Genomic DNA, 25,013 nt, shown 5'->3' with positions numbered 1-25,013 from the left:
TCAGTGGGGAAAAAAAGTTTCTCGATAAATATGATTGTAAGCATATCGCTTACTGCAGTTTTCTTTCCGCTTTGAGGCTTGCCTTAGACATTGATTATATTAGGCTAGGAATGTTAATTGGTCTAAGGAAGTTCTGATTGAGACCTATCTTCAGGATTCATTCTTTTTTTTTAGGGGGGGGGGGGAATAATGAGAAACTTCCTATGAAAATGAAAGAGCATGTTATTCCAAGAGGGATTTAACGTTTATTTGATGAAAATTGGTGTTGAAATCGCTGAGATATCCAAAATAGAGCAATATTCTTATCAAAGGTGGGATCCACGTTCTATTGGGATTGCTCCACCGCACCGCGAAGCCATTTCAGCTGTTATGTTTTGTGCAGGATTTCTCAATCTTTTTGTTGTTGCATTTGTTCTTTAAATTCTTCCTCCTTGCTTTATTTTCTGTACGCTTTCTCATCATCTTCAGCATTTGATCCCTAAAATTTATCATCGAATATTTAGAAGACTTGGAATATGACATTATTTCTTTATCATGAATCATTCTTCTTTAAGTTTTTCTTCATCGCGATGGTCGTTTGTGTTTTTGCTTTCATGATTATTTTGTCAACCAGGAATTTGCCGTATAATGAATAACGCTTTTCGTCGATCCGTTAATAGTCTTTTGTTCATTAATCAAGGTGCTTGAAGTTAGTTATGATGACATCTGCAATATACTTATAAGTGGATCCAAGCTCAATCAGCATCTATCTTCTTTCATATCAGGTACATCTTTTTTTTTTTAATATTCACCTTTTCTCTCTCATTTCTTTTTAAAACGTGAATAACTTATCAAGTGTGATTATAAATACTACATAGAACAAAACAATTATTCTCCTGCTATAAACCTCTTCGATCCTCGAGCACTGATGGACTTGATGTGCCCCCCCCCCCCAAAAAAAAGAAAGAAAACCACCACAAACACAACAGGAACATTTGGGATAAAAACTTTTACCATTTAGTTTAACTTACCCATTGAATTTGAAGCATTTCTCCAACTACAAATATTTTAAAGAAAAATCTGAAAAGACACTTGTTAGAAAGTTAGAGTTGTTATTATGATATACACTATGATTATAGATAATTCTATGGTTTTTGTTTTCTAGAGGTGATATGACATAACACTATAATTTCATTAATGATAACATATTTTTTGTGTATGTTTGTCTGTTTGTTTTTAGTAATATTTTCACCTGTCCTATATCTTGATCGTAAGGCAATATTATTTCCTATTATTCTGTTCTGTTGGGAACTAGTGACCCTGACAAGACTCCGGTCTTTTGTAGTTTCCATGTTTCATTTATAGTTGTTATTATGTTACATATGCATGTTCATGTACTCGTTTCCTGTCCTCAGTTTGTCATTGTACAAATTATATGTTTTTTAAAATGAAACAGAATAAAGTTCAAGTTCAAAGTTCATTTATTCTATTGAATCTTCCAAAAAATCTGCCTGAAAAATCCACTCGGTATCAATATTTTGCACACCGTAAATTCGTGCTTTCTTTTTTTCGATAATTGTCTCTCTTGATCTTTCTCAAAGCTCTGAGGATGGACATGTTCTTATTGCACCATGAACACCGCAACGGCTGTTGGTTGCATTATAAATTATCACGTTTATTGAAACAACCCTTCATCTAGCACATTTTGAGAAATAGTCACACTATTATTATTATTATTATTACATTATTATTATTACTGCGAAAACTTTAACGTGATTGACGCAATAATGTATTGAAACGCCAACTAACGTCTGACTTTGGTCTGCGCGTATGTATTAACAATCATCGTCTACGGTAACTATTTTCTTTGAATGGGAATAACTTTAATCAATACAATATGATGTTGGCAGTCAAGATCTGTCAATAAGAAAAGCAAATTTCAATTATCTTCTAGTCCACCCAAATTCCAGTAATGAAATAAACTCAATCAATTTATGTGAAGAAGAAACACTTTATCATTTTGTTGTATCACAATCTTTCTTCGATTACAGCAAAGAGAAACATAAATGGTTATAGCATTCGTAGATAATTTTCAATTTTGAAGTATCATCAGGTGGTTTTATAAGGTATATGCAGTCCCCCAGCACCGTTATAGTTTCGACTCGCATGCAATGTGTTGCAATAAAAAGCGGAGGAACGCCTTGCCCTTGTCGCTGAGTCGATTCAGGCTTTCAATTTCTTTTTTATGGTGTTTTTTCTCCAATCAGAATCTTACGCAGTAACTTCACAAATTGTGACATTTTTGTCCACCACTTTAGAGAAATGATTCTGATTTCGTTTTTGTGTCGATGCCGTACGGATGTTGTGATCAGTAAGCAACTAAACTGTTTTATTAATGATCAAGTAACAAGTTACTGGTGTACACAACCTAATTCATTTTTTGAGTTATTTGCCAGCATTCAACGATGCACTATCCAAAATTATTCGAGGCTTACTATTACCAGGTTTGATTAACACAAACAATTTATAAAGATAATCATACTGTCGGCATTAAGTTGATCAAGTGCACATGCACACACTCGCACACAAACACACACTTCCAAATATCAAAACTTCTAAATGTCAACGCATTGTTCATGTGCACATTGTTCTGGAGTACAGACTGTCTCAATATAGTTTATGTAATTTTTTTTTTAAATTCACATAGGTGAATTTACATTGCACCAAACTGTTTTGATAATAATCAACTATAAAAAACAATACGTGTTGATGGAAACACTTCATGTTTTTTATTTTTCCTGTGGTGCTTGTGACTGAAACTACAATTTCTAGACTGACTGGTAATTCTGTTCTGACATATCCAATGATTACGATGAATAATAAGGTCATTGGTTATGATATTCATAACTTAATTTGTCAATCAATAAACAAATGGTCACCCAAGGTATAGCGAGAACTTCTGAGAGCAATAGTACCCGGATGCCTACATTGGCAGATTTGGCTGTAGAACGTTTTCCTGGAAAAACATGATCTTAAACTTTTGCTCCCATTACTACAATCACCTCCTTTCAAATATTATCGAAAATGTAACACTTCATTCTCATATTACTGTACATTTCATTTGGTATGTAATGTTGCACTTAACGACGACGTGTGTGTGTGTGTGTGTGTGTGTTTGTCTGCGTGTTTGTCTGTGTTTGTCTATGTGGGGAAGGGTTTAATGCTCGTGGATGAGTATTATAAGAGTTGATTCCTGCCACTTCGACGGTAAGAATCTCGAAGAAGCCTCCAAACCCTTTTTTCTTTTGTTTTTCTTTTTTTTAACCAATAGTAGGGACGGGGTGCAGCGCCCCCTCCCTCCCCTCCCCCCCCCCCCCCCCCCCCATCCCCCATCCGCGGTCCTTGACCCTTGAGGTACAAAATAGGGTTTGACCCAAAATGGAAAAAAAAAGAGAGAAGCTTTGAAACGTTTTAAGCTATATTCTCCTTTTCGCTGTATAAAGTCAGTGGAAGAAATTGATACGATGATCTTAACATGTCACTGAACAACACATATTCCGCATATAGTTAGATAATGCTCTTATTGAAACCAAAACCTTATCTCACTCATACGGCCTTATCAGTTCGCGTCCCTTCCACTTGGCTTGAAAAGTTGCAGAGAGCTGAAAATGATATCTCGGTTCAAGTACCTTACGTGACATTCAATCTTTCTCTCATTAGACCCTCAAATAATTGCACTGGTGGCAAACACAATACTCGAGAAGTTGAGTTCAAGACCCGTGCTGAGTTGTGGAATATATACATGTAGATGTCGCGTCCGTTTTGAGAATGTACCATCAAAAATATCTTGATCTCGTGAAAGTGACGGGTTAGCTCCCATTGAGATCAAATCTCATGCTAATTACAATTCCTCTTAGCAAACGATCTAAATCTCTGGAAAATCTGAGTTTAAGGTAAGCACAAAATAGAAAAGAAAAGACAGACTCCTTGGCCAGTGGCCCCAATACATCACATGGTTATTATCATTATTTTTTTAATTATTATTACTGTTCTTACTGTTATTGATATTATTATCATTATTGTTATTGTTATTATTATGGTTATTGTTATTGTTATTGTTATTATTATTATTGTTATTATTATCATTGTTATCAATATTATTGTATCATCATCATACTCATCAAAATCATCATCGTCATAAGTTAACAAATGTTATGGTCGGACATTATCGGTTTTTCCTGTCCTTAGTGTTAATTCCACGTGCCTTCCAAACAAAATCTAAAAAGAAATCATTACGTAATACATGTAATTGAAGTTCCGTAGGATTCCGGGGGTTCCGTTTCGCTCATCATGAGTGCAGCTTTCACCTGGACAAGACTAATAAACTTCATTATATACACGTTTTGATAATAGCAAGATCTCTGTGCCATTAAAGTACAACAATATGGCAGAGCGTATAGCTCTTTAACAAATTGTTTCAAATGGGAACCTGGTATACCAGGTTCCCGAGTCAGCAACTGTTTGACGGGAACCTGGTATACCAGGTTCCCAAGATGGAGACAGGAGTGTCTGCTTTCGTGGTCTGATTTCATGTTTCTTTGTGTTATAGGTTAATACCCTGAAAATGGGTTTGAAAAAAAAAAGAAGAGTTTATTCTATCAGCATTGTTCTTTTTCTGATGGAAAAATGTATATGTCGCAGTATTATTTACTTCTTTTCTGATTTAGTTTGCGTTTATTCTGTTGTTACGCCCGTATGAACATGTACAAAGCGATCAAAGCTGAGCTCAGTAGATTATGTGTGTTTGCTGACACCAGTCATCCCGTTCAGGTGCCTGGTTTTGTGTAGAACAAAAGAGTCTGTCAGCCTGTCAGTGCACGCTCTTTTCATACCTCGCACGCGATTAATTTGGAATGTTTTCATTGTTTGATGGCACGCACATTAATGTACCAAAAAAAAAAATGTATAGTTGATCGTGAAAAGGGGGATATATACATGTACTGCTTCACTGCTTTCGCACAGGTGGATTACCAACCTGTCCGTTATCTGCTGACAGGCAAAAAGAAACTCGTTTGGGGACATTAAAGGGTGTGTACAGTTCTGTTCGAGGTGAAGATTTAGCTTTTAACGTTTTGTGAGATATTCAGAAACCACTCTATGAGATGTCAAAGAGCATGCAACTCTAAGGGGTATCAAAAGTTTATTCGATGAAAATCGGTTTTGAAATGGCTGAAATATCCAAAAACAAGATGAAACAAAGAGATACTAATAAAGTTGGGGCATGTCGCCTTTTATTATTAGCACTTTTTTGGATATCTCAGCCATTTCAAAAACCAATTTTCATCAAATAAACGTTGAATCCTTCTTAAAATTACATGCTCTTTCATTTTTCATAAGAGGCTTTTCATTATCTCACTTAGGAATGTTCAAAACATGAATCCCTACCTCAACCAGTACTGTACAGTCCCTTTAAAGGCTCTCGAAAATTACGAAAGGAACGTGGTCACCTGCTACACGTAAGAATAATTGATTAGGCAAGACAGCACCTAACATCAGAAGTAATATCAACGCGGGACATGTATGCTCCAGCCGAAAATTTGATTATACCCTGATTGACAACAAGTCTTTTTAAAGTAATTCCATGCAAAATTGGGATAATTTGATTATGTTTTGATTGACAGTAGGTCTTTAACTTTAGGATTGATAGAGCAATGATCCCACGTTCTGCTCAGCATGAGGCAATTCACAGAAGCGCCAAATGACAACACTATTATCTTGTAGCATCTGTCTAGAGTATCACCTTCGCCCTCAACGTCAAGAGACACCAAGCTCAAACAGTCAGTGTTAACCAGTGTCATGCAGGGAGAGAAGTTGAAGGTACTTTGGACAAGTTTTTTTTTTCTTTCCAGTCTGAATGTTTTCAGTTAGATTGAATCATGCAAGTATGTTATATGAAAATGGTATGTGTGCTTCCCAAAGGAAAAACAAATTTCGATTGCGTGAATACACGTACTTTCGAGCCTTTTGTGTGCAACCATTCTTACTGCACTGCACTGCGCCAGCGCTAAGCCTGCGGGTATCGCCATGGTTTATTCTTTGCAAGATAGGGTGTTGTCTGTGCAGACCCTAATTCCCCCTGCCTCTCTCTTTCTGCTGTCTGTTATCCAGACAGCAAAGAGATGCTGTCTGTGTATCTCCTGACAGCAAGCTGTCAAAGGCAAAGCTCATGCGTACCACACATTCTGCGCCCGTTTGGTATTTGAAGGCTTGCTGATAACTTTCAGGCTACGGAGTATTGCTGCTGGAAAACTGAAACTTTTTGACCTTTTGAAAAAAACCACGAGACAGACATTGCTGCGTGCTATCGAGGTTTATCTTCTCCCTAGGAATGATTATAATAATACATGTATTAGAACTAACCAGGAATATTAGCTCTCGATTGTCAACAATTCTGCGTAGCTTTGTATAGTAGTGAAGAGAAGAAGGACGCTTTCTTTTCAGGCGGACGCCACTCCGGACTTTTTGTGACTTTAGCTGCACCTGTCATTCATGAGTAACGTAAGTGCATTACGTAACCACGACGTGACTTGGAATGACTGAAAGTGAATAATATTCAACCGTACCAATAATCATTGTTGTTGTTGTTGGGCCAGGTCGGGCAATATGCCATAAGACGACTGGGAACAGTCGGAGTCTACATGACATATGTAAACAAATTCGCAGACAGACTTTGTTGATGAATGTTGTTTTGCAACACTGCTATCTGCCGATCTTAGTACGCCATTGGTGTAGCCTTCTTACCGTGCTCGATTGTTTTAATAACGCCCTTTCTCATGGCTCGTTGTCCAGAACATCGTCCACTCCATCATCGCTCCAACAACCTCTACGTCACAATGGATGACGACTTCCAAGATGGAGACCTGGGCAACAGCAACAACGGCGACACCGTCGAAGAGAACGCCGAAACGAGATCGAAAGATGGGTCTACTGGCTCTGAGCCGCTAACTGTGGTTGTCGACCGGCCCCTCTTCTCGACGTCTAGTCTGCAGGAGAAATACGGCTACCAGCCCGTTCCTAGTGTTGGGATCCTTGAGAGTATCCAGACATCCATGAGGGGATATCGATGCAATGCTCACAAGCTGAAAAGTAAGATTATCAATTTTCATGGCGAAATTGACAATACCTGCGTATCCTGTTTTGTTACAGAGGTAGATCAGTTATGCAAAACCGCTACACGTGACTACACTCTGTTTCTATTTCTACCATGACAAGGTCTTGTAGTCTGTATAAGCCAGATATTGCATATCCAATCTTCTTACTGTATACCATTAATGCAAACAATATGATAGGCACAACCTGATATATTATTGTAGCCTTGCCGCACACAAAATGATATGGCAAAGAATATTAAGGCTCCAGGGCAAAAGATAGCTTACGGTGTAAAAAGTTACCTGAATGTAAACTGTGAGTAACAATAGTTCATATATGTTATGAAGGGATGTTTTTAAAGCATTCTTTTTTGCATGCCTATTGTCTTTTATGGTACCGGAGAGTTCTGTCCTTGTTTTGTGCGCATGTCTGATTATTGTTCCCGTTTTGCGTTCACACGTTCACCACGACTTCTCTCCTGTTCATTTCTAATGCACAGAGTTTTTCATGTATGTGTTCCCTGTCCTGGTTTGGCTTCCAAAATACGACCTCCGCAACAATGCCATTGGAGACCTCATGGCCGGACTCATTGTTGGTGTGGTCAACATTCCACAGAGTGAGTGTCCTCCTCGAACAAAAATAAAAACAAAAACAACAGTAACAAACACATACACATACACATATACATGGACAATCGACTACGTACAAGATACTGACATGACAACACGCATAAGTAAACACACTCTTTCGTGCACAGCTGTGTCAGACACATGCAGGTACATATAACATACTAGTGCAATCAGTGTACAGATACAAGCTACAAGCTAGCGCAACTGTACTTGCAACCATGTGTGTAATGTTGCGGTGTCCTATCCGGAAATTGATCGTTATCGTATGATGGAGCTACAATTTATTGTAGCTCCGTGATCATATCCTTCAAGAAAAATATTGTAGAATTGAATAATGCGTCTTGATAACACGATGCCCTCAACTAACTGCTGCGTAAATATAACTGCCTTATTGAAAGAAAGAATTGAACAGATAACAGATTCCATAACTTGTCATGTTCAATTCAATTGAAACCCATTCTGTTTGATTTTACTCTGTTTACTGAATTAAACTTTTTTTTGATGTGTTGCTGGATGTCACTTCATCATTACCTATACCTTGTCTTTTGAAAGAGAGAAAGGATTTTACCATGATGGCGCGCGTGAAAGTGCCCAACTTGCATCGCGACATCACGTCATGATGCATAACGTCATTCGCAGCACTGTGATGAATATAAATGGTATAATTATGAAGTAAGCATTAAAGGGTGTATACAGTTCGGGTTGAGGTGAGTTTTGGCTTTTAACGGTTTGCGAGATATTTAGAAACCACTCTATGAGATGTGAAAGAGCATGCAATTCTAAGGGGTATCAAAAGTTTACTTGAAGAAAATCGGTATTGAAATGGCTGACATATCCAAAAACAATGTGAAACAAAGAGATCCTAATAAAAGGTGTGACTTGTCGCCTTTTATTATTATCACTTTTTTATATATCTCAGCCATTTGAAAACCAATTTTCATCAAATAAAAGTTGAATCCTTCTTAAAATTACATACTCTTTCATATGTCATAAGAGGTTTCTCATTATCTCACCTACCCGTTCAAAACATGAATTCCCACCTCAACCAGTACTGTACAGTCCCTTTAAACATGTTCAAAACCCTCTTATGATCTCCAAAATAATGCTGTTTGCCTATCCATTTCACTCCAATGTTCTCATTTTGGACGTTATCCACTAAACTGATATGAATCCACAGGTATTGCGTTTGCCCTCCTGGCTGTCCTCCCACCGGTCCATGGTCTTTACACCGCCTTCTTCGCCCCGCTGGCTTTCTTTCTCATGGGATCCTCCCGACACACCTCTCTCGGTAAGTTTGTTTGTTTGTTTGTTTGTTCATTTCCATCTGAGAAGATGGCGGGATAACACATATTCAGCATATGCTAAGCTGGTCATCCATGGGGTCCAGTTGGATGTTAGACGGGACCATGTGCCCTTCACCGGATTTGACACCCTGCTCTTTGCGATGAATGAATGAAGCGGGATCTTTTACGTGCATGAGTTTTGACTCTCTCACACACGGGACCTCCATTTTATGTCCTATTCGAGGGACAGAGTGCTTTGCCTCTTGTTAGAGGGGACAGTATGGTTACACTTGGGCCCGTTTCGTAACACTTGTCATCAGTGACAAGTTGTCTTAGATGTGACAAGCTACTGAAATACTTGCATCTGATTGGCTGAGAGCAAATTTGTCATAGATATGTGGCAGTTGTCACTGATGACAAGTTTTATGAATTGGGCCCCAGGGAGCTTCTCTTTCCACCTCCGTGCTTACACACAACATTACTCAGTCCAGACTCGGGTTCAAACCCGGGCCGCGTGGGTCGGAGGCAGACGCGCTACCGACTGAGCCGATAAACTCACCGCCCGATGTTGATATCTTCAGTGTCTCAAGGGTGTATGATGCATGAAAGGAAAGCTCTTCATGTCTGTAAACTTCATCTAAACTTAAACATGCTTGTTTTCTTACGTTTGTATCACATAATACTGTCTGTATTGATATTCAGTATTCTGCGCGGTCTCAACATCCGTCTCAATATCTGAAAGTTCCCCCCCCCCCCTCCTCTATCTCCGGTAGATATAAAAGCTCTCTCCTTTCATGTGTCTATATCAATCTCTCATTCTGTATCTTCCCCTCTCTCTCTCTCTCTTTATTCATCAGTAAGTCATTATATATCTATCAGTTATCTGTATCTTATCCTCTAGATAATGTATCCTTCTTTTATTTCATTACTTCACACAGGCATTAACATTTTGCCACTAAACTATTTTTCCTCTCATCTTACTTCCAGGCTAGAGAGCGAATTGATCTCTCAAATCAGTTGCGTCTCTTTAAATTGTCTCTTTTTTTACAGTAAATTATCGCTTGTTCCACTTATATTTCTGTCAAACTTCTGTCTAAAGTCGTAGTCGCTTGAAGTCTTCATACATGTAAGAACAATAATTAAACACAACTTAAGGAGTAGATTATCAATTCCCCTTTCAAACTGCCTTTGCTCCCATTTATACTAAATTAGCGGCAGACCACTCGTTTAATGTCCAACACATGAACTCTATACTCTCGACCAGTGCCTTTTTACGAAATGTAATAATATATATTTTCTTGGTGAATTCTCCTTACTAAAGGCACTTTTGGGGTGGTCGCCATCCTGTGCGGGGACGCCGTGGAGAGAATCATTGCCGACATGTACCCCTCCACGACGGTCGCACCCACGACTCAGTCAGGGTTTATGACATCACCTTTCGATGGTATGACCTCACCAGGCTTCAACGTGTCTGCACCTGTAGAGGAGTCCTGCGGACCAATATGCCAAGAAAGAATAAAGTTACATGCAGCCCTATGCCTCCTTGTTGGAATCATTCAGGTTAGGGGATCTTGTTCCTTTTTGATTATCTAATAAATTATTTTGATTTGCCCAAGTTAGGCTTATTCATAGTGGGAGCTATCGTCCCAGAAGTCTTATCATCAGGTATCCATTTCCTACTCGAGTGCTGGAAAGAGAGAGAGAGAGACATGGCAAATTAACCATGTTATTTAAAGGGGAGATTCAGCCTATAAGTTAGTCTGGTATAAAGAGTAAAATATTACGAGTTCAACGATATAATTTTGATCGAAATCGCATGAAAAATGAGGAAGTTATGACATTTTGAAGTTTCGCTATTTTGGGATATGCAAATGGCAAAGTGAGAATGTCATTCCCTCACAACTTACTATATAGTTTATACATAAAATTGTAAAATTTCCGGTTTTTCATTCAAACGCAATTATGCCCGTGGTTTAGATCCTCGTATATCTAACTGATCACCATTCTAAAGTTATTCAGCCGTATCATGTTTCAGACTTCAATGACAGAAACATTGCATTTTCGTCATTTTTTTTTGTACAGATTAAAGGAAAATTGTGAGGTTATGACATGGTTAGCTCACTCATATATATGCATATTCATATTCACTGTACAAGAACTGTTTTGCAGAAATTAGCAGAACTTGTCATAACTTCCTTGTTTTTGTTCCGATATCAGATTTTTTTAAACCTTTGGACCGGATTTCTTCTTTAAGGATGTTTAAACCGTCGAGGACCCGAGCTCAGAATAACAATTATGTTGAAGGGACCAGTGCCAGAATTTTCAACTGCAACAAAGCGTGCCTACTGTAAATGTTCTTTGTATGCAGTGCTGCTCAAAATGAACGTTGACTGAAAGAGGATACGATGATGTACGACAAACATTTTGTGTATGTAATTGAGCAACAAGAAAAAAGTAGTCAGACTATGCCAAAGGTGACTCTATTATAGAAAGTCGTACAAATTTCTAAATGTTTCTTTAATGCAGGAACATAGGATCAGAAACTTACGCACGTATGTCTTATCGTTTCATAATCAAGCTTTCTTCATTTCATACCGAGTTTCATATGTCAAAACTGCGTTCTCCCATTTCACCCATTAGACTGGCCTGGGGGTGTTTCGTCTGGGTTTTGTGACGGTGTACCTGGCGCAGCCCTTGGTCCGTGCTTTTACCACCGGAGCTGCCTGTCACGTGATCACGAGTCAGGTCCCGCCCCTTCTGGGACTGAATCTCCCCAGATACGCTGGACCTTTAAGTCTTATCTACGTAAGTTTTCCTCCTGTGTTTGTAGAAAACAGCATACATAATGTACGCTTTTACATAGGAACGAATTCATCTTTCATTTTCATGTTTTCATTTTCATAAACCTGACAAGAAAATCAATGCTCTCAGCAAACAATATAGAGGCGATTTATATAGTCTACATACTAAGTTCATTCGGTTTTTGCTCGGCTGCAATAATTTTTTCTTTGTACTGTTAAGGTGTTATCCAGTATGCCGATATCTTCGACGATAATTCAAACATCGGAAGAATATCGATGTGATGATATATGATATATATATATACATACATTTATTTACGTAATGCATACAATTCGTCCATCATCCTTATTTTCTAGACGTGGCGAGATATCTTCATTAATCTTCCCGACACCAACGTGGCTACGATGTTATTTGCTGTGATTGGACTTTTTATTCTGGCCCCGGGAAAATACCTCTCTGAGAGGTACAAGAAACAACTTAAAGTCCCCATCCCGTGGGAGTTGCTGGTGGTAAGGAATCACACATAAATATTTTCCAGTCCAAACTTAGGACAACGTCGGAAAAAAAAACCATATTGACATTCGAGAAAAGTTGATGGTCCACTAGAAACTTCTGCCCCTCGACATAGACTGGTTTGTATGTTACAACTGAAATTTGTCAAAATCTGTCACTCGTATCAAGTACCAATGTTATTGTCTAATCTTGGAGTCTTTAGGTATAGGACCAATGTGCGATGTTTGATCACACAGCAAACAGATTCAATATTTCATATTTAAATGGGAAAACAGTTTTAAGGCGTCTTTAGTTACAGAAAAAGCTCGGGAAATAAACACTATCATGTAACTAATAATATGCATTTTGACGGCTGATTTGATGTTGTATGTCTAAATAAGAGTTGTCAATTTAGAACAGCATAAGATGTGTGTATTTGAGCTTTTTCTGGCTTATTACTGATGCTTGTAGTGACGATGTGCGCACCTAATACCCTGCTTGTTTGTTGTTTTTTCTGCTTTCTTTTGTTTGTTTAGAATTCTGCAGGGTGTCACGACACATGTTCTGTGTGGACTAAGTGATACACTTATTCTTCTTTACTGTGGAAGTGATTGTTTCGAGCGCTCTTTGTTTTGAGTTATTATTTTTGCTACTTTTGTTGATAACTGATCCCCTTCTCTCGCATGTCTCGAAATTGTGGATTGGCAGGTCATCGTCGGCATTCTCGTCTCGTATTACGTGGAGGTCGATGTGCGGTACGGCGTCGATATCATCGGAGATGTCCCAATAGGGTATGTTGAGACGACCAAAATATTCGCTCAACCCAAGCTACAAACAAAAATTTAATTTGCTTTTGTTGTTCTGGTTGTGTGGCTCTCATGTGTCGAAGAATGACATTAATCTGCCAACTTCATATCCACTGACATGTAGATGCAGTGATACACATAATTCACTAAAGGCAGCATCAAGGTGTGCTTCATGATGATGGGCATTACTCGTGCATATCACGATATGACGAAGTTAACCCATTCCATACGGGAACCTTGTGGCCCATGTATTAAGTATATGGGGATTTTGGAATTCAGTATGGAACGGGTTAACCAAGTGTGCGCCAGTAATAATTCATCCTGTACTCAGTGGTTGCGATCCACCTGAAATGAAGTGCATGAACAGTCGAACCTGGTAGAGTGCTTAGGACCTCACGGCTCTTCAAAAATGGAAAATATGAGGAAAAAAAACCCATATCAAATCTCAACAAAACCAATGACTCTCCGAGGTTTCCGTCCAGAGATTCTTCCCGTTGAAGTGGAGGAGGGGTACCATTGATATGCACGCACGCGCACGCACACACTATACCCCTTTCATATTGGCATCTTCGGATGTAAAAGAAAAAGTTCCGCAGCCTCTGCATAGGATAATATACTCGATGATCTAATTATCTCTAGTAGAACATTTTTTAATTGTTACGCAGAGTAAAGAGTCCCAATAAAAGTTGCACATGTTAAATGCGAGAGAGAACGAATGAGTGATTACACTTCCGAAAATGAGGTGTATGACATGTTCTTACTTCAAAAATTATCTTCTCCCGTCGACGTTATGAACAGATTCCCTGAACCGGCCATTCCTCCAGCGTCGTACTTCAGCCTCCTGATCGCCGACGCGGTGGCCATTGGTATCGTAGGATTCGCGGTATCCGTATCCCTGGCGAAGATCTTCGCAACAAAGAACGATTACGAGATCGATTCTAACCAGGTACGACAGCTAGAGCTCTCGACGGCTGGATTTCATACCAGATTCCAGGGCATTTTACTGTATTGTAGATAATGTACTATAATGGCCTATCTGGCTTATATTCGACTGCCATTCATCACATGTGGTTAGTTGAGAAAGTAGGCGGTGATAAATATATCATAGGATTCTACACTTGCAAGTGCTGACGCAGGTTAAGGCACATGTGCATCGAAAGGGTGAATATTTCGTTGACAATTTCTCAAATACCCCATGCTCTTTACCATCACTACACGATGTACAATGGCTGTTTCTGGCATCATGCAGTCACTCTCAAATTAATACCACGTGGATATATAGGGAAAGCACTAAACAGTGCTGTAGAGAGCGCCAACGGCTTTAATTTCACGTTTGTTTTGTTATTCGATGGGTGACTTTCAACTTCATGTTTTATTGACGGCTCCAATCAATACCGTACATATCTTGTTGTCAACAATATTGGTAGCCATTTATGGTCTGCGAATCTTTGCCTCATGAGGTGAGATGAAATCAAAATATATCATCTCACCCTTTGCTGGCGTGTCCTACTCTCCGTCTCGTAAACAGACGTTTACCGTGTGAGTAAGACGTTATAACTATACTCTTAATAGCGTGCTAATTGAATTGGCAGTTTCTTCCACTTTTATTCCGCGGCATCATGTTTTTTTTTTAATCTGTCACGATTTACCCTTGTCTGGTAAGAGAAATGCGGAATGAGATTTCAGAAATTCCTGAAAAGAAGCCGTTGTCATTATTTTCTATTGATTCCTCTTCAGGAAAGAAAAAAAAACTGTATTGATTTATTTCACAATCAAACATTGGGACTATTTTTGACTGAGCTGTGTTGATATACGTGACCCTGATGACAAAGTGTAGAGGCCAGAACAGCGTTGGTATATTATTACCACGGCTAGCATGCAGTTGCGTACATTAATTATACAGTTCATGAGTTTTATTGTGACGCCCCTTCTTTTCAACAAATGGAATTTGAGAAGAATGTGAATCAACATGAATGTTAGCTGTGCATTTGTGACATCATGACATTGATTGACTGCCTCAGAGACTATGTTCAGGTAAACACATTCCGCAGAGTCCGATCATTTGTCATCTCATCTTTGCAATGCTTCAAAAGCTTCAAAAGCGCCCGACTAAGAGCATAAAGTTGATTCTTTTCCTTTCATCGTTTTTTCCCCTCTACTTTAATCTCTAGATATTGACATTCTCTCTCTCTCTCTCTCTCTCTCTCTCTCTCTCTCTCTAAATATATATATATATATATATATATGTACATATATATATATTTCTCTCCCGTTTCAGGAGCTGATGGGATACGGGGTTTCTAATATCATGGGCGGCTTTTTCTCTTGCTTTGTGTCAGCCTCGGCCCTGGCAAGGGTCGCTTTGCTTGACGGAAATGGCGGGAAAACACAGGTGCGAACATTGAAACTGATAAACGTTTTCCCCAGCAATTTCAGGTATAGGCTCTCGGTAGTTTTGAGGTAGCTTTATGGAGCTAGTGGGGAAGCAGTTTATTTTAGTTTTGTACATCAATGTTTTTTCAATAGTTTTTGTTTAATCTTATACCGTTTAGCAGATTAAACATGATCATGGGTTCTATGACCTTTGCTCCTGCGACATATATTGCTCCCATGAATATCTACACACTAAGCCAAATGTAAAACCTACCCAAAAACATAACCCTTACTCTTATTCTAATTCTCACATCAAACAAAACAAAAATAAACTAAACGAAACCCCCATTACTACCCTAACCCTAAGTCCTTGGAGAAAATAAGACCGGAGCAATTGTCGCAGGAGCAAATGTCGTGTTACCATTATTTATTTTGCGCTCTGACACAATCACATTATCCCGTGTTTTTGTAGCGTATGAATAAAACATATTTCTAATGACTATCAATCGTTTATCACCTTATATCTTTTTCAAACGACCTGGGAATCTAATAACTCATTAATTTGTTATGACATAAACAATTAAACAGCACATTACTTTATCATTCAAATCATCGCCATTGTTGTCTTATGCTCAATTCAGTCGATTAGGTACTGGACGCGCATTCTTTGAGCATTCAGACTGTCGCCACCGTTGTTACATGCTTAACGCTGCGATGTGATCTTCCTATTATCCTTTCGCTGGTTTTCAGATCGCTATGATGGTGTCATCCACTATCCTCATGTTTGTGCTCCTCTTTATTGGTCCCCTCTTTGAGCCTCTACCAAAGGTGAGTCCCGCATGAATCATTCTTTGTTGCGGTATTATTATGTCCCCCCCCCCCCCCCGTTAAAAGCCTGTGACGATGCACTTATACTTTGACGTCACGTGGATGGCTTGCAAATGCTATTGAAACAATTTGTGCGTTCACAGTTTTGTAATAAGTTTTTTATCATTGACATTTGAGAAGTCAATATTCATGAATTCTTTTAATCTCAAATTTGCCACAAACTTTGGGTAATATATTTGGTTTGGTCTCCAAGGTCCTCCTCAAATGTGAAACAAAATGGATAATACGGAACAGTTCCTCTTGATAGAAGCTTCGAAAAATTACTTAAAGGATTTTGCCTCCCCCCTCCTTACCAGGCATGTGGGTCAAAATTGATGTAGTAAGGTATCAAGACACAAAGGAATTCCATGTAGACGTAATTTGTGACATGGAAAAGCCTTGAATTATTTTATTGTTTCATTTCTACCGAGTTATAATAACGAAACCCTTTTTTGTGGGTGTGTGGCTAGAATTATAAATACCTGTCAAAAATAGAAATCCCATTAGCTGTCACCACTTTGGCCATTTCAATACATGTTTATCTGTCTATGCACACATACACATAATACTCCCTCCGTCTCATATTCATCTTTCAGTCGGTTCTATCCATCATCATTATCTATGCGCTACGAGGGATGATGGCGCAGTTTGCTGACCTACGTACGCTGTACAAAACATCCAAGGTTGACTGCGTAAGTAGAGAGATAGCAGCCGAAATGACATCACCACAAACGTACAGATATACAGCTCTATTCATGACATGTTCCCTGATATTTACTGACCTTTATATAGTACGGTGGAGAAGATTCAAGCCTTTTAAAACAAAAAGAACATGATCAGGTGGAGGATTCATTCCCATCGAGTATTTTTTTTTTTTGTTTGTTCATTTTCATCAGAAGATGGCTGGATATCCCATATTCAGCTACGCTAAGCTGGTCTTCAGTGGGGTCCAGTTGGATGTGAGGTTTGACCACTTCACCGGGTTAAACACCCTACTCTTTGCGATGAATGAATGAAGCGGGATCTTTTACGTGCATGAGTTGTGACTCTCTCACGCACGGGACCTCCATTTTATGTCCTATCTGAGGGACATCCCTAGAACATATTTTTACCTTCTTCAGTCCCTCTGGAAACAGGGTAGTGGGTACCTGTGTAATGTAATAGCGAGACCCTGGAGGACAAGTATACTACAGGGGACAAGTATTTACACTGGCAAGGAGACGAGCAGGTCAATACGACTCCATCACTTGATTTCTTTTCTTTTCTATTTCTTTTAGAGCTAGGGGCTACCCTGGCGAATTTGTCGAACTTTCAAGCTCAGCGCCACTTGTTTTCTATATGACAGTGACCTGAGTCACCTGGGTCACCTATTAAAATTCTTCAGATTTCTTTAATTCGTTAGAAAAGTCTAATGCCTTTAACGAACTAGTTGATTTGAGTTGTGCCCCACTTTTGAAAAGCTGGGGCAGATGAAAAACTATTTTGGCAATTGGTAAGGAAGTGCATGACAGTATATGAGAGGATCGGGAAGAACTGGACATTTCTGATTACGTAAACTGCTGAATCACAAGTACAGGTTATGTGTGTATAGGCGCAGATGGATGAAATCACCACGAATTTTAACAGGTGGATTATCCGGCTACTTAAAAAGGTTGATGTGTACACGTGCGAGAAGATCGTTATATTTAAGCATGAAATCGACACACCTTCCCTTGTGCAGTCGATCTGGTTGGTGACCTGGCTTGCGGTCTTCCTCCTGGGGGTGGATCTCGGACTCGGCGTCGGAGTCCTGTACGCCCTCCTCACCGTCATCGTTCGCTCGCAACTACCCCGCTTCAGCGTCGAGGGACATCTTCCCGGATCGGAGTACTATCGGGACTCCAAGGATTACGATGCGGTACAATTCATCTTTTTCTCCATTCAGTTTGATTCAAAAGAGATTATACACCTGTTAGATAGCCAACACTGAATGATGTCTTCTAGCACAGCTGTATTCAACTAATCATGAAGGAAGAATCGTTGACATTATGATGCTTGATATAAGAGTTTTGTAGGTTAACAAGAGCCTTATTTCCTAGAGAGGTCAACACAAAAAGTATGATCAAAGACAATATACAAGAGAGAAATAAACATAAACAAGATTAAATGTGCATTAAAATAGAAATAGTTAGGACCAAATGATTATAGTAATCTCTGAAAGTGTTGAGAGACCTACGAAAATCATAAGCAATTTCAAAATTTATCACCCCCAAGAAAAAACAACTTTGAAATTGATTATTGCTTCACAGTAAGAAAAAAAAAACCCTTAAGCACCTTAAGTTGACCACCATTAAATTAAAAAAAAAATGTGATACAATTGCATGATGAATCGTATTATAAATTATGTTGACTTTCATCTTCATTTACTGACAATATATATATATATATATATATATATATATATATATATATATATATATATAATGGTAAATAGTCATGAAGCTTTCACTAAATTTGGTATTTTTGCACGTTTAAAACTATTGACAGCAATTTTGTTGAAATCTCTACTTTCTTCTCATCCATAGGCGAAGACGCAGTCAGGAATTCACATCTTTAAGATGCAAGCTACTCTGTACTACGCCAACGCGGACCAATTCAAGAATGCCCTCTATCGACAGATCGGAATAAACCCGGTTAAAGCATTTGCCAAGCTGAGCAGGAAAGGAAATGACTCAACCTTTGAAATACACGACCTGGTAAAAAAAACTAATTAAAGGGACACCAATTCTTGCAAAATGTCCGTGTAAAGAAATGATAGATACACGTTTAACCAGTGCTTGATTAAGATCATAATTATGCCGCAATCATATTACTATAGTCAGTGGCGGATCCAGAGGGGGGGCGCAAGGGGCGCACACCCCCCCCCCTTTTATTTATCGTCAAAAACAAATGAAATGAAAAGAAAAAATGAACTGAAACCAGGAAGTGGCATATTATAAGTGCCATAAATATTAGCTGCGCCCCCCCCCCTCCCTTTACAGAATTCCTGGATCCGCCCCTGATAGTTATGTTTGAAGTTTATATAATTGTGGATGTATACGTTCCTGAGGTATGATTGTGACAACTATAACAACTTCTGCAGAAGTTATAGAATACGGGGAAAATATCTCAGAATGGAGCACAACCATAGCGTGGGATGATGCAGCACATTCGATTTCTAAAAAAACAAAAAAAAAGTGCTTATAGTACATGCAATATCTATCGCAAAGCACGTCACTTGCGAGGTACTTCAGTGCAAAAAACAAACAAACACACAAACCAAAAAACAAACAAACTGTGCATTCACCGAATACCGAATTGAATAATACGTGTTTATTTGTTTGTTTGTTTGTTTTTTCAACGCAGAAGCAAACTTGACAAGCTTAGACTTCCTTCTGAAACTAACTTCTTGATCATATAATTTATTTCATACATAAGATGTCAAGAGGATGATGGAGTAACAAGTGCAACGTGCCTAACAGTGATTACTCATGAAATAACGTGTGATGCAGGCATGCACGCGTTTTGACACGAGGGAATCGGGGTAATAGGGAAATGTTTGAGTCATGCTTGTCGTCAAACTTGGCGGAACTTAATCCAAGTTTTGACAGGTGGCAAGAGATCTGTAGATGTGGCTTAATTTTGTGTAACGCCTGCCAGGATGTGGGATATCCAGGGTAGTTCAGAGAAGACAGTAATGAGGATTTAACCTGAATGAGATTGCTTGACTGGGGGCGCTTTGCTGCATTGAATGTTGTGATTCTCTCTCCCCGCTCCCGCCCCCTTCAGGATACGAAGCTTACCAAGAGAGACCAGTACGCCGTGGATTCCCCGCTGCATACGATCATAATCGATTGTTCACATTTTGACTTCGTGGACGTAAATGGCGCTAGAACACTCACCGCCTTGCTCAGGGACTTTTCAAGGATTGGCATAGCAATGGTCTTCTGCTCTTGCGAAGGTAAAAAAAAAAGACTAATACAGCATAAGATTCAATTATCAAGCACTTTTGATGTGTAACATGCAGGTCTCAATTGAATGCATATTTGAATACAAGAATGTCATAACTTCCTCCGTGTTTCATTATGTTTGATATAAGTATAGCTGTTAGTAAAGTGGAAGGAGAGTTGATATAAGATTGGGTTAGACTGGAGGAATGATTTATCATAGAATTTGTGTAGGTCCTACGTTGAAATTGTAACGTTAATGCCCAGTGTGAAACTTTGATGATTGCGCCCATCTTTCATGGGTTTATTAATAGCTGAGTGTGTTTAAAATGATTGCTGTACCATGTCAACCGTAATAATAAGGGGTGTACTGATGTCCTTAATTCACTCATCAATCAAGATTCACCATGTTTGTTGTCTATGATAATGTATATGTTTCATATTCAACAAGTATTCTGTTTTAACTCGATCCAGACTCGGTTATTCGGTCGGTTTACAAGATGAGTGAGCTCGACGACGTTTCAGACGGCAAGACTGTTTTTTATCCTTCCGCACTTGATGCCGTGATGGCGGTAACTCGAAAGCGAGAGGTAGGTATGGTGGACCGAACCAATCAAATGACTTCTCACTTTCATGTGCATTGTTTGGCAGAGCAGTTATAAAAAATAAAATAGCACGATCATAAAGATAGTTGCCTCTTTCAAACTTATCGTAAAATTACTCAAAAATTAAAAAACCCCGCAAAATTGTACATGCTATATATTCGTAGATTATTTGTATAATTATGTAGAAATTATGTTTGTTAACATATACGTACGCAAACTATATGAATTGCAATGACTGACAGTGCTCAACTACATAGGAGTTCATGTGGTATGTCATAAAATTATGTATAATATTCTATCTTTACACACACACACACACACACATATTGTATACATGTATGTATTTGTTTATACATGAATTAGCCGATATGGGAAAGAAATGGGGAGAAGCCACCCCCCCCCCCAAAAAAAAAAAAAAAATAAAATAAAAAATAAATAAATAAATAAATAGATAAATGAATAGAAAAAATAACAAATAATACCATCGGGCAACACTTATCGTCATAATTATAGGCATTTACAGCTTTACGTGTGACACGGGAAGGGCGAGTATTATTCTGGATGGTACCGTCTCTCACCTCTAATGTCGCTCCTGTTTTCCTGTTTTCTCCTCTGTTTTTCTTTTGATATTTCATCACCGCAGCGTAAAGACATGGTGCCCACTTCGGAAGCATTGGAAGACGATCCAGTAAGCGAAGACGAGAGGCTTTGAAACGCCGAACAACCGACCGGGGCCATGAATGAGAATCCCGCGTCCAAGCCGGTTTAATCATGAAGAGATCCTTTTTTCAGCGTATATCATCAGAAAATATTTTGTACCTAACATGTTATAATTCTACATATCCGTATAGGAAATTGTAAATCTATTAGAGTCTTATATCATCAATACGAAACATGCTTGAAGCTGAAGTTCAGAGTGTATGTGAAAAACTGACGAACTTGTTTGTGCTGTATCAACGATGGCTGTCATGGCTGTAGCACCTTGATTGCTTGTTTATTTTGATTGCATTCTCTGTGTAGTCGAATGACAATTACGACGAATTTGATACAACTGCCTCTAAGACAAATACTGGTGTATGTTTTTAATGTTTTCTAGTTTACTTTTTAAAGGCTACCTCAGTAATTGTCAGTACTAGACGATACTGAAATAACACTCCAGATTGGCGTTACCACAAACTTATGATAACCATTCAACAACTTTACTACATGGTAAAACTCTAATTTGAGAGAACAACTGAATGTGAAAACATCAGGAACTTCGAATCAAAATTCAGAGTACATATCATAACACACATAGACACACACACACACACACAATATATATATATATATATATATATATGCATGCAAATATGCATGGCTACAATAGAGTTAACTCCGTTCTTGTTTGAGATTTTTCGATTAAGCCTCCTAAAAACAAAGAAAATATGAAACTATAGAACAATTTTTATCCTAATTTCAAGAATATTCATATCTATGTTACGAGTAAGGCATCACTGGAAAGGTTTTATTTACCTCTATCTGATAATGTTTTACACTTAATACTTAAAAATGGCGCCTAACTCTTTTTGCAGCCAAACTCTTCATACATTATAATATATGTATGTATATATATATATATATATATATATATATGTATATATATATATATATATATATGTATATATCTATATATGTATATATATATAATATAATATATATATAATATATATATATATATATATTCATAATATATAATATATATAAACTTCAACTTTAATTTCAGAACTACTTATGAGGGAAATATTGTACACGTATTTACTGCTTTGCATGGTCGCTCCGTAAAGTATTATAGTTGATTTAGTTGCCGCCTTCATTTGGGAAAAAAAAAAACACATTCACATAACCATCGAGGGATATCCATCCAGTTGCTGCATACCATTTAAATCGAATCCCAAATTGTGCATGTTAGTTTATACACAGACGGGTTTCCAGTCATTGCGTTGCAAGCTGATATTTTTATTAAGACTGTGACTGGGCGATGAAGTACACTCCTAAAAAACTTTATTGTTCAACGGAATACCTGGTTTAGATACATATAGAAAATCGTCTAACAAGTATTTTTTGAGCTTTGCCTTTGTATGTGACAAAAATTTCCGGGTCCTGCTAATGATAAATGACCTGGGGAGAAAAAGATTACATTCCCAGTTTGTTCGTCCTACTTCCAATTTTCAGCTTGGAATCGTTCTTTTGGCAAACACTAGACAACTCTCTAAAAGTTTAATCAGCTTGACTCGCAGGTACATCTGCCCCCAAACCACTTACTCTCACAACCAGCTAATAATGGCTTCTGCTGTTTAAAATTCCTTCCTTTTGCATAAATTTTAAAATCAAAATGTCAAAATGTGTTTTTTTAACTTGATGTATTTCAAACAAAACTAGAAACGCATTAATGAGAATGACATCTTTGCAGCGTTCAGCATAATATGTGCTTTGTGCTGATGTGTGTCACGTATGTGTATATATTCCTTTCCCTGCTTTGCTAAAGCGCTTTGAAATATTTTATCTAAAAATGGAAGTTGTTCAATTTCTAATCTTCTTTGATAATCACTTCTTCAAATATCATTGATTGCTGTGTATCATCAACATATAGCGGACAATTTATTTTGGACGGATATCATGTAAATGTGCCAAACATTACTCGTTAGAACGAAACACACCGGAAGTATATATATATACACTGTGTAATAAGTACATGTACATACATTGTGTAATATACAGTTTTATTCGTTCGTTTTTTACTTTCCCCTCTATGAGGTATTGCAGGAGGATTTTATCGTTCATATTGCTATTTCAACCGTCATCTGGTCTGTTAGTGGAAAAGAGATCTTACTTACCCATGATGGTAAGTTCGACAAGTATAATTATTATGCAACAAAATACTACGGATTTAAAAATCCAGGAAGAAACAGACCTAACGCTAACGAAACTACGTCAATGAGAACACAGGAAAGCCCTAAGACAGTTCTTTGACTGGAAAGTGATATTTACGTTAAAAGGACACACTCTGACGTAAGTTATATATCTTTGCCTGATTTCTTCCACGCTTCTATGATAACTCGACACATGAATGATTTTATAGTTAACCAGTGTCGATGTTTAACGTTTGTATAAGAACGCATGTACGATTTTTTGTCAAACATTGTTAAAAGATGCAGATACGTAAGATCTGTAACCATGAATAAGTTTGCTCCAAATATAAAATGTGGCATAAAAAAAAGTTTGCAGCATGCTTGTACAGTAGCTATATATTTTCTGAGCTCTTATAAGAGTCATTTTACTCGGCGATTTTATTATGGTACGCTTCATGTTTCATTCAGAGCTTGTAATACATCGCAAGGACCGAACGTACGTTACTTGGCAAATGAGCCGTTTGCAAGTAGTAATAAATTTCTTGCCGACACCCTAGATAGGGTGTAAAGAAAAATTTCTGTCTCATTTCAGAGCTTCTTTGTGTGACGCCGTATTACTTGAGTAAAGGAAGTTATTCATCATGCCTTGTGAACTGAAAAGTCACATCATGTTCAAGTCGACCTTAATTGACAACAGCACTAAATACATAATCAAACGGACAGAATGATGCGAGTTTCATGAAAATCGGACTAAATAAGAGAGTATTGTGATTACTTCCAAATTTTCACGAGTAGAAGATATCGGTCGCCGTCACACTATGAAAGTTTGATGAAGTATTGATGATGTCACGGCCTCAGTGTCGCACAGATCTTCACTATTTTTTTGTTTTTCTGAATTCGAGAAGGATTACGATTAAAGTCATACTAACGTTTTTCTCTCCTAAAGTATCAACGATTTATAGCAATGACTTTATAAATGAACAGGAGTCACGATTGCAAGATTGCATTCACAACATTATTGTAACAGTTGTTTGTAGAAACAAGCCTGGAAGGGAGTGAATGTATTAAACATCATTATCTGATACCACCGTACATCGGAAGCGGGGGGGGGGGGGGGGGGGGGAGGAGCCTCCTAGAAAACAAATTTTTAACGACACGACCCAAACATTTTC

The 25,013-nt window shown here is 38.1% G+C and overlaps 1 protein-coding gene across 1 annotated transcript in view; it reads left to right on the top strand.

The window, feature by feature from the left end:
* LOC139720713 (prestin-like) overlaps positions 1 to 22,484 on the top strand; it is a 30,026-nt gene extending 7,542 nt beyond the window's left edge. The window contains exons 2-17 of the mRNA XM_071632070.1: positions 6,829 to 7,125; positions 7,628 to 7,744; positions 8,935 to 9,045; positions 10,362 to 10,600; positions 11,681 to 11,845; positions 12,199 to 12,351; positions 13,043 to 13,125; positions 13,939 to 14,086; positions 15,419 to 15,532; positions 16,264 to 16,341; positions 16,977 to 17,072; positions 18,101 to 18,277; positions 18,945 to 19,115; positions 20,188 to 20,359; positions 20,820 to 20,935; positions 21,594 to 22,484. Of these exons, the coding sequence (XP_071488171.1) occupies positions 6,829 to 7,125; positions 7,628 to 7,744; positions 8,935 to 9,045; positions 10,362 to 10,600; positions 11,681 to 11,845; positions 12,199 to 12,351; positions 13,043 to 13,125; positions 13,939 to 14,086; positions 15,419 to 15,532; positions 16,264 to 16,341; positions 16,977 to 17,072; positions 18,101 to 18,277; positions 18,945 to 19,115; positions 20,188 to 20,359; positions 20,820 to 20,935; positions 21,594 to 21,662 (2,306 nt within the window). The 3' untranslated portion in view covers positions 21,663 to 22,484. The remainder of the gene's footprint in view (positions 1 to 6,828; positions 7,126 to 7,627; positions 7,745 to 8,934; positions 9,046 to 10,361; positions 10,601 to 11,680; positions 11,846 to 12,198; positions 12,352 to 13,042; positions 13,126 to 13,938; positions 14,087 to 15,418; positions 15,533 to 16,263; positions 16,342 to 16,976; positions 17,073 to 18,100; positions 18,278 to 18,944; positions 19,116 to 20,187; positions 20,360 to 20,819; positions 20,936 to 21,593) is intronic.
* The last annotated feature ends 2,529 nt before the right edge of the window (positions 22,485 to 25,013 follow it).

Source organism: Diadema antillarum, unplaced genomic scaffold (assembly GCF_040938485.1).
Source record: "Diadema antillarum isolate AM-2024a unplaced genomic scaffold, OU_Dant_1.0 scf00000011, whole genome shotgun sequence".
Lineage (NCBI taxonomy): Eukaryota > Metazoa > Echinodermata > Echinoidea > Diadematoida > Diadematidae > Diadema > Diadema antillarum.
This window is presented reverse-complemented; position numbering and strand designations above follow the sequence as displayed.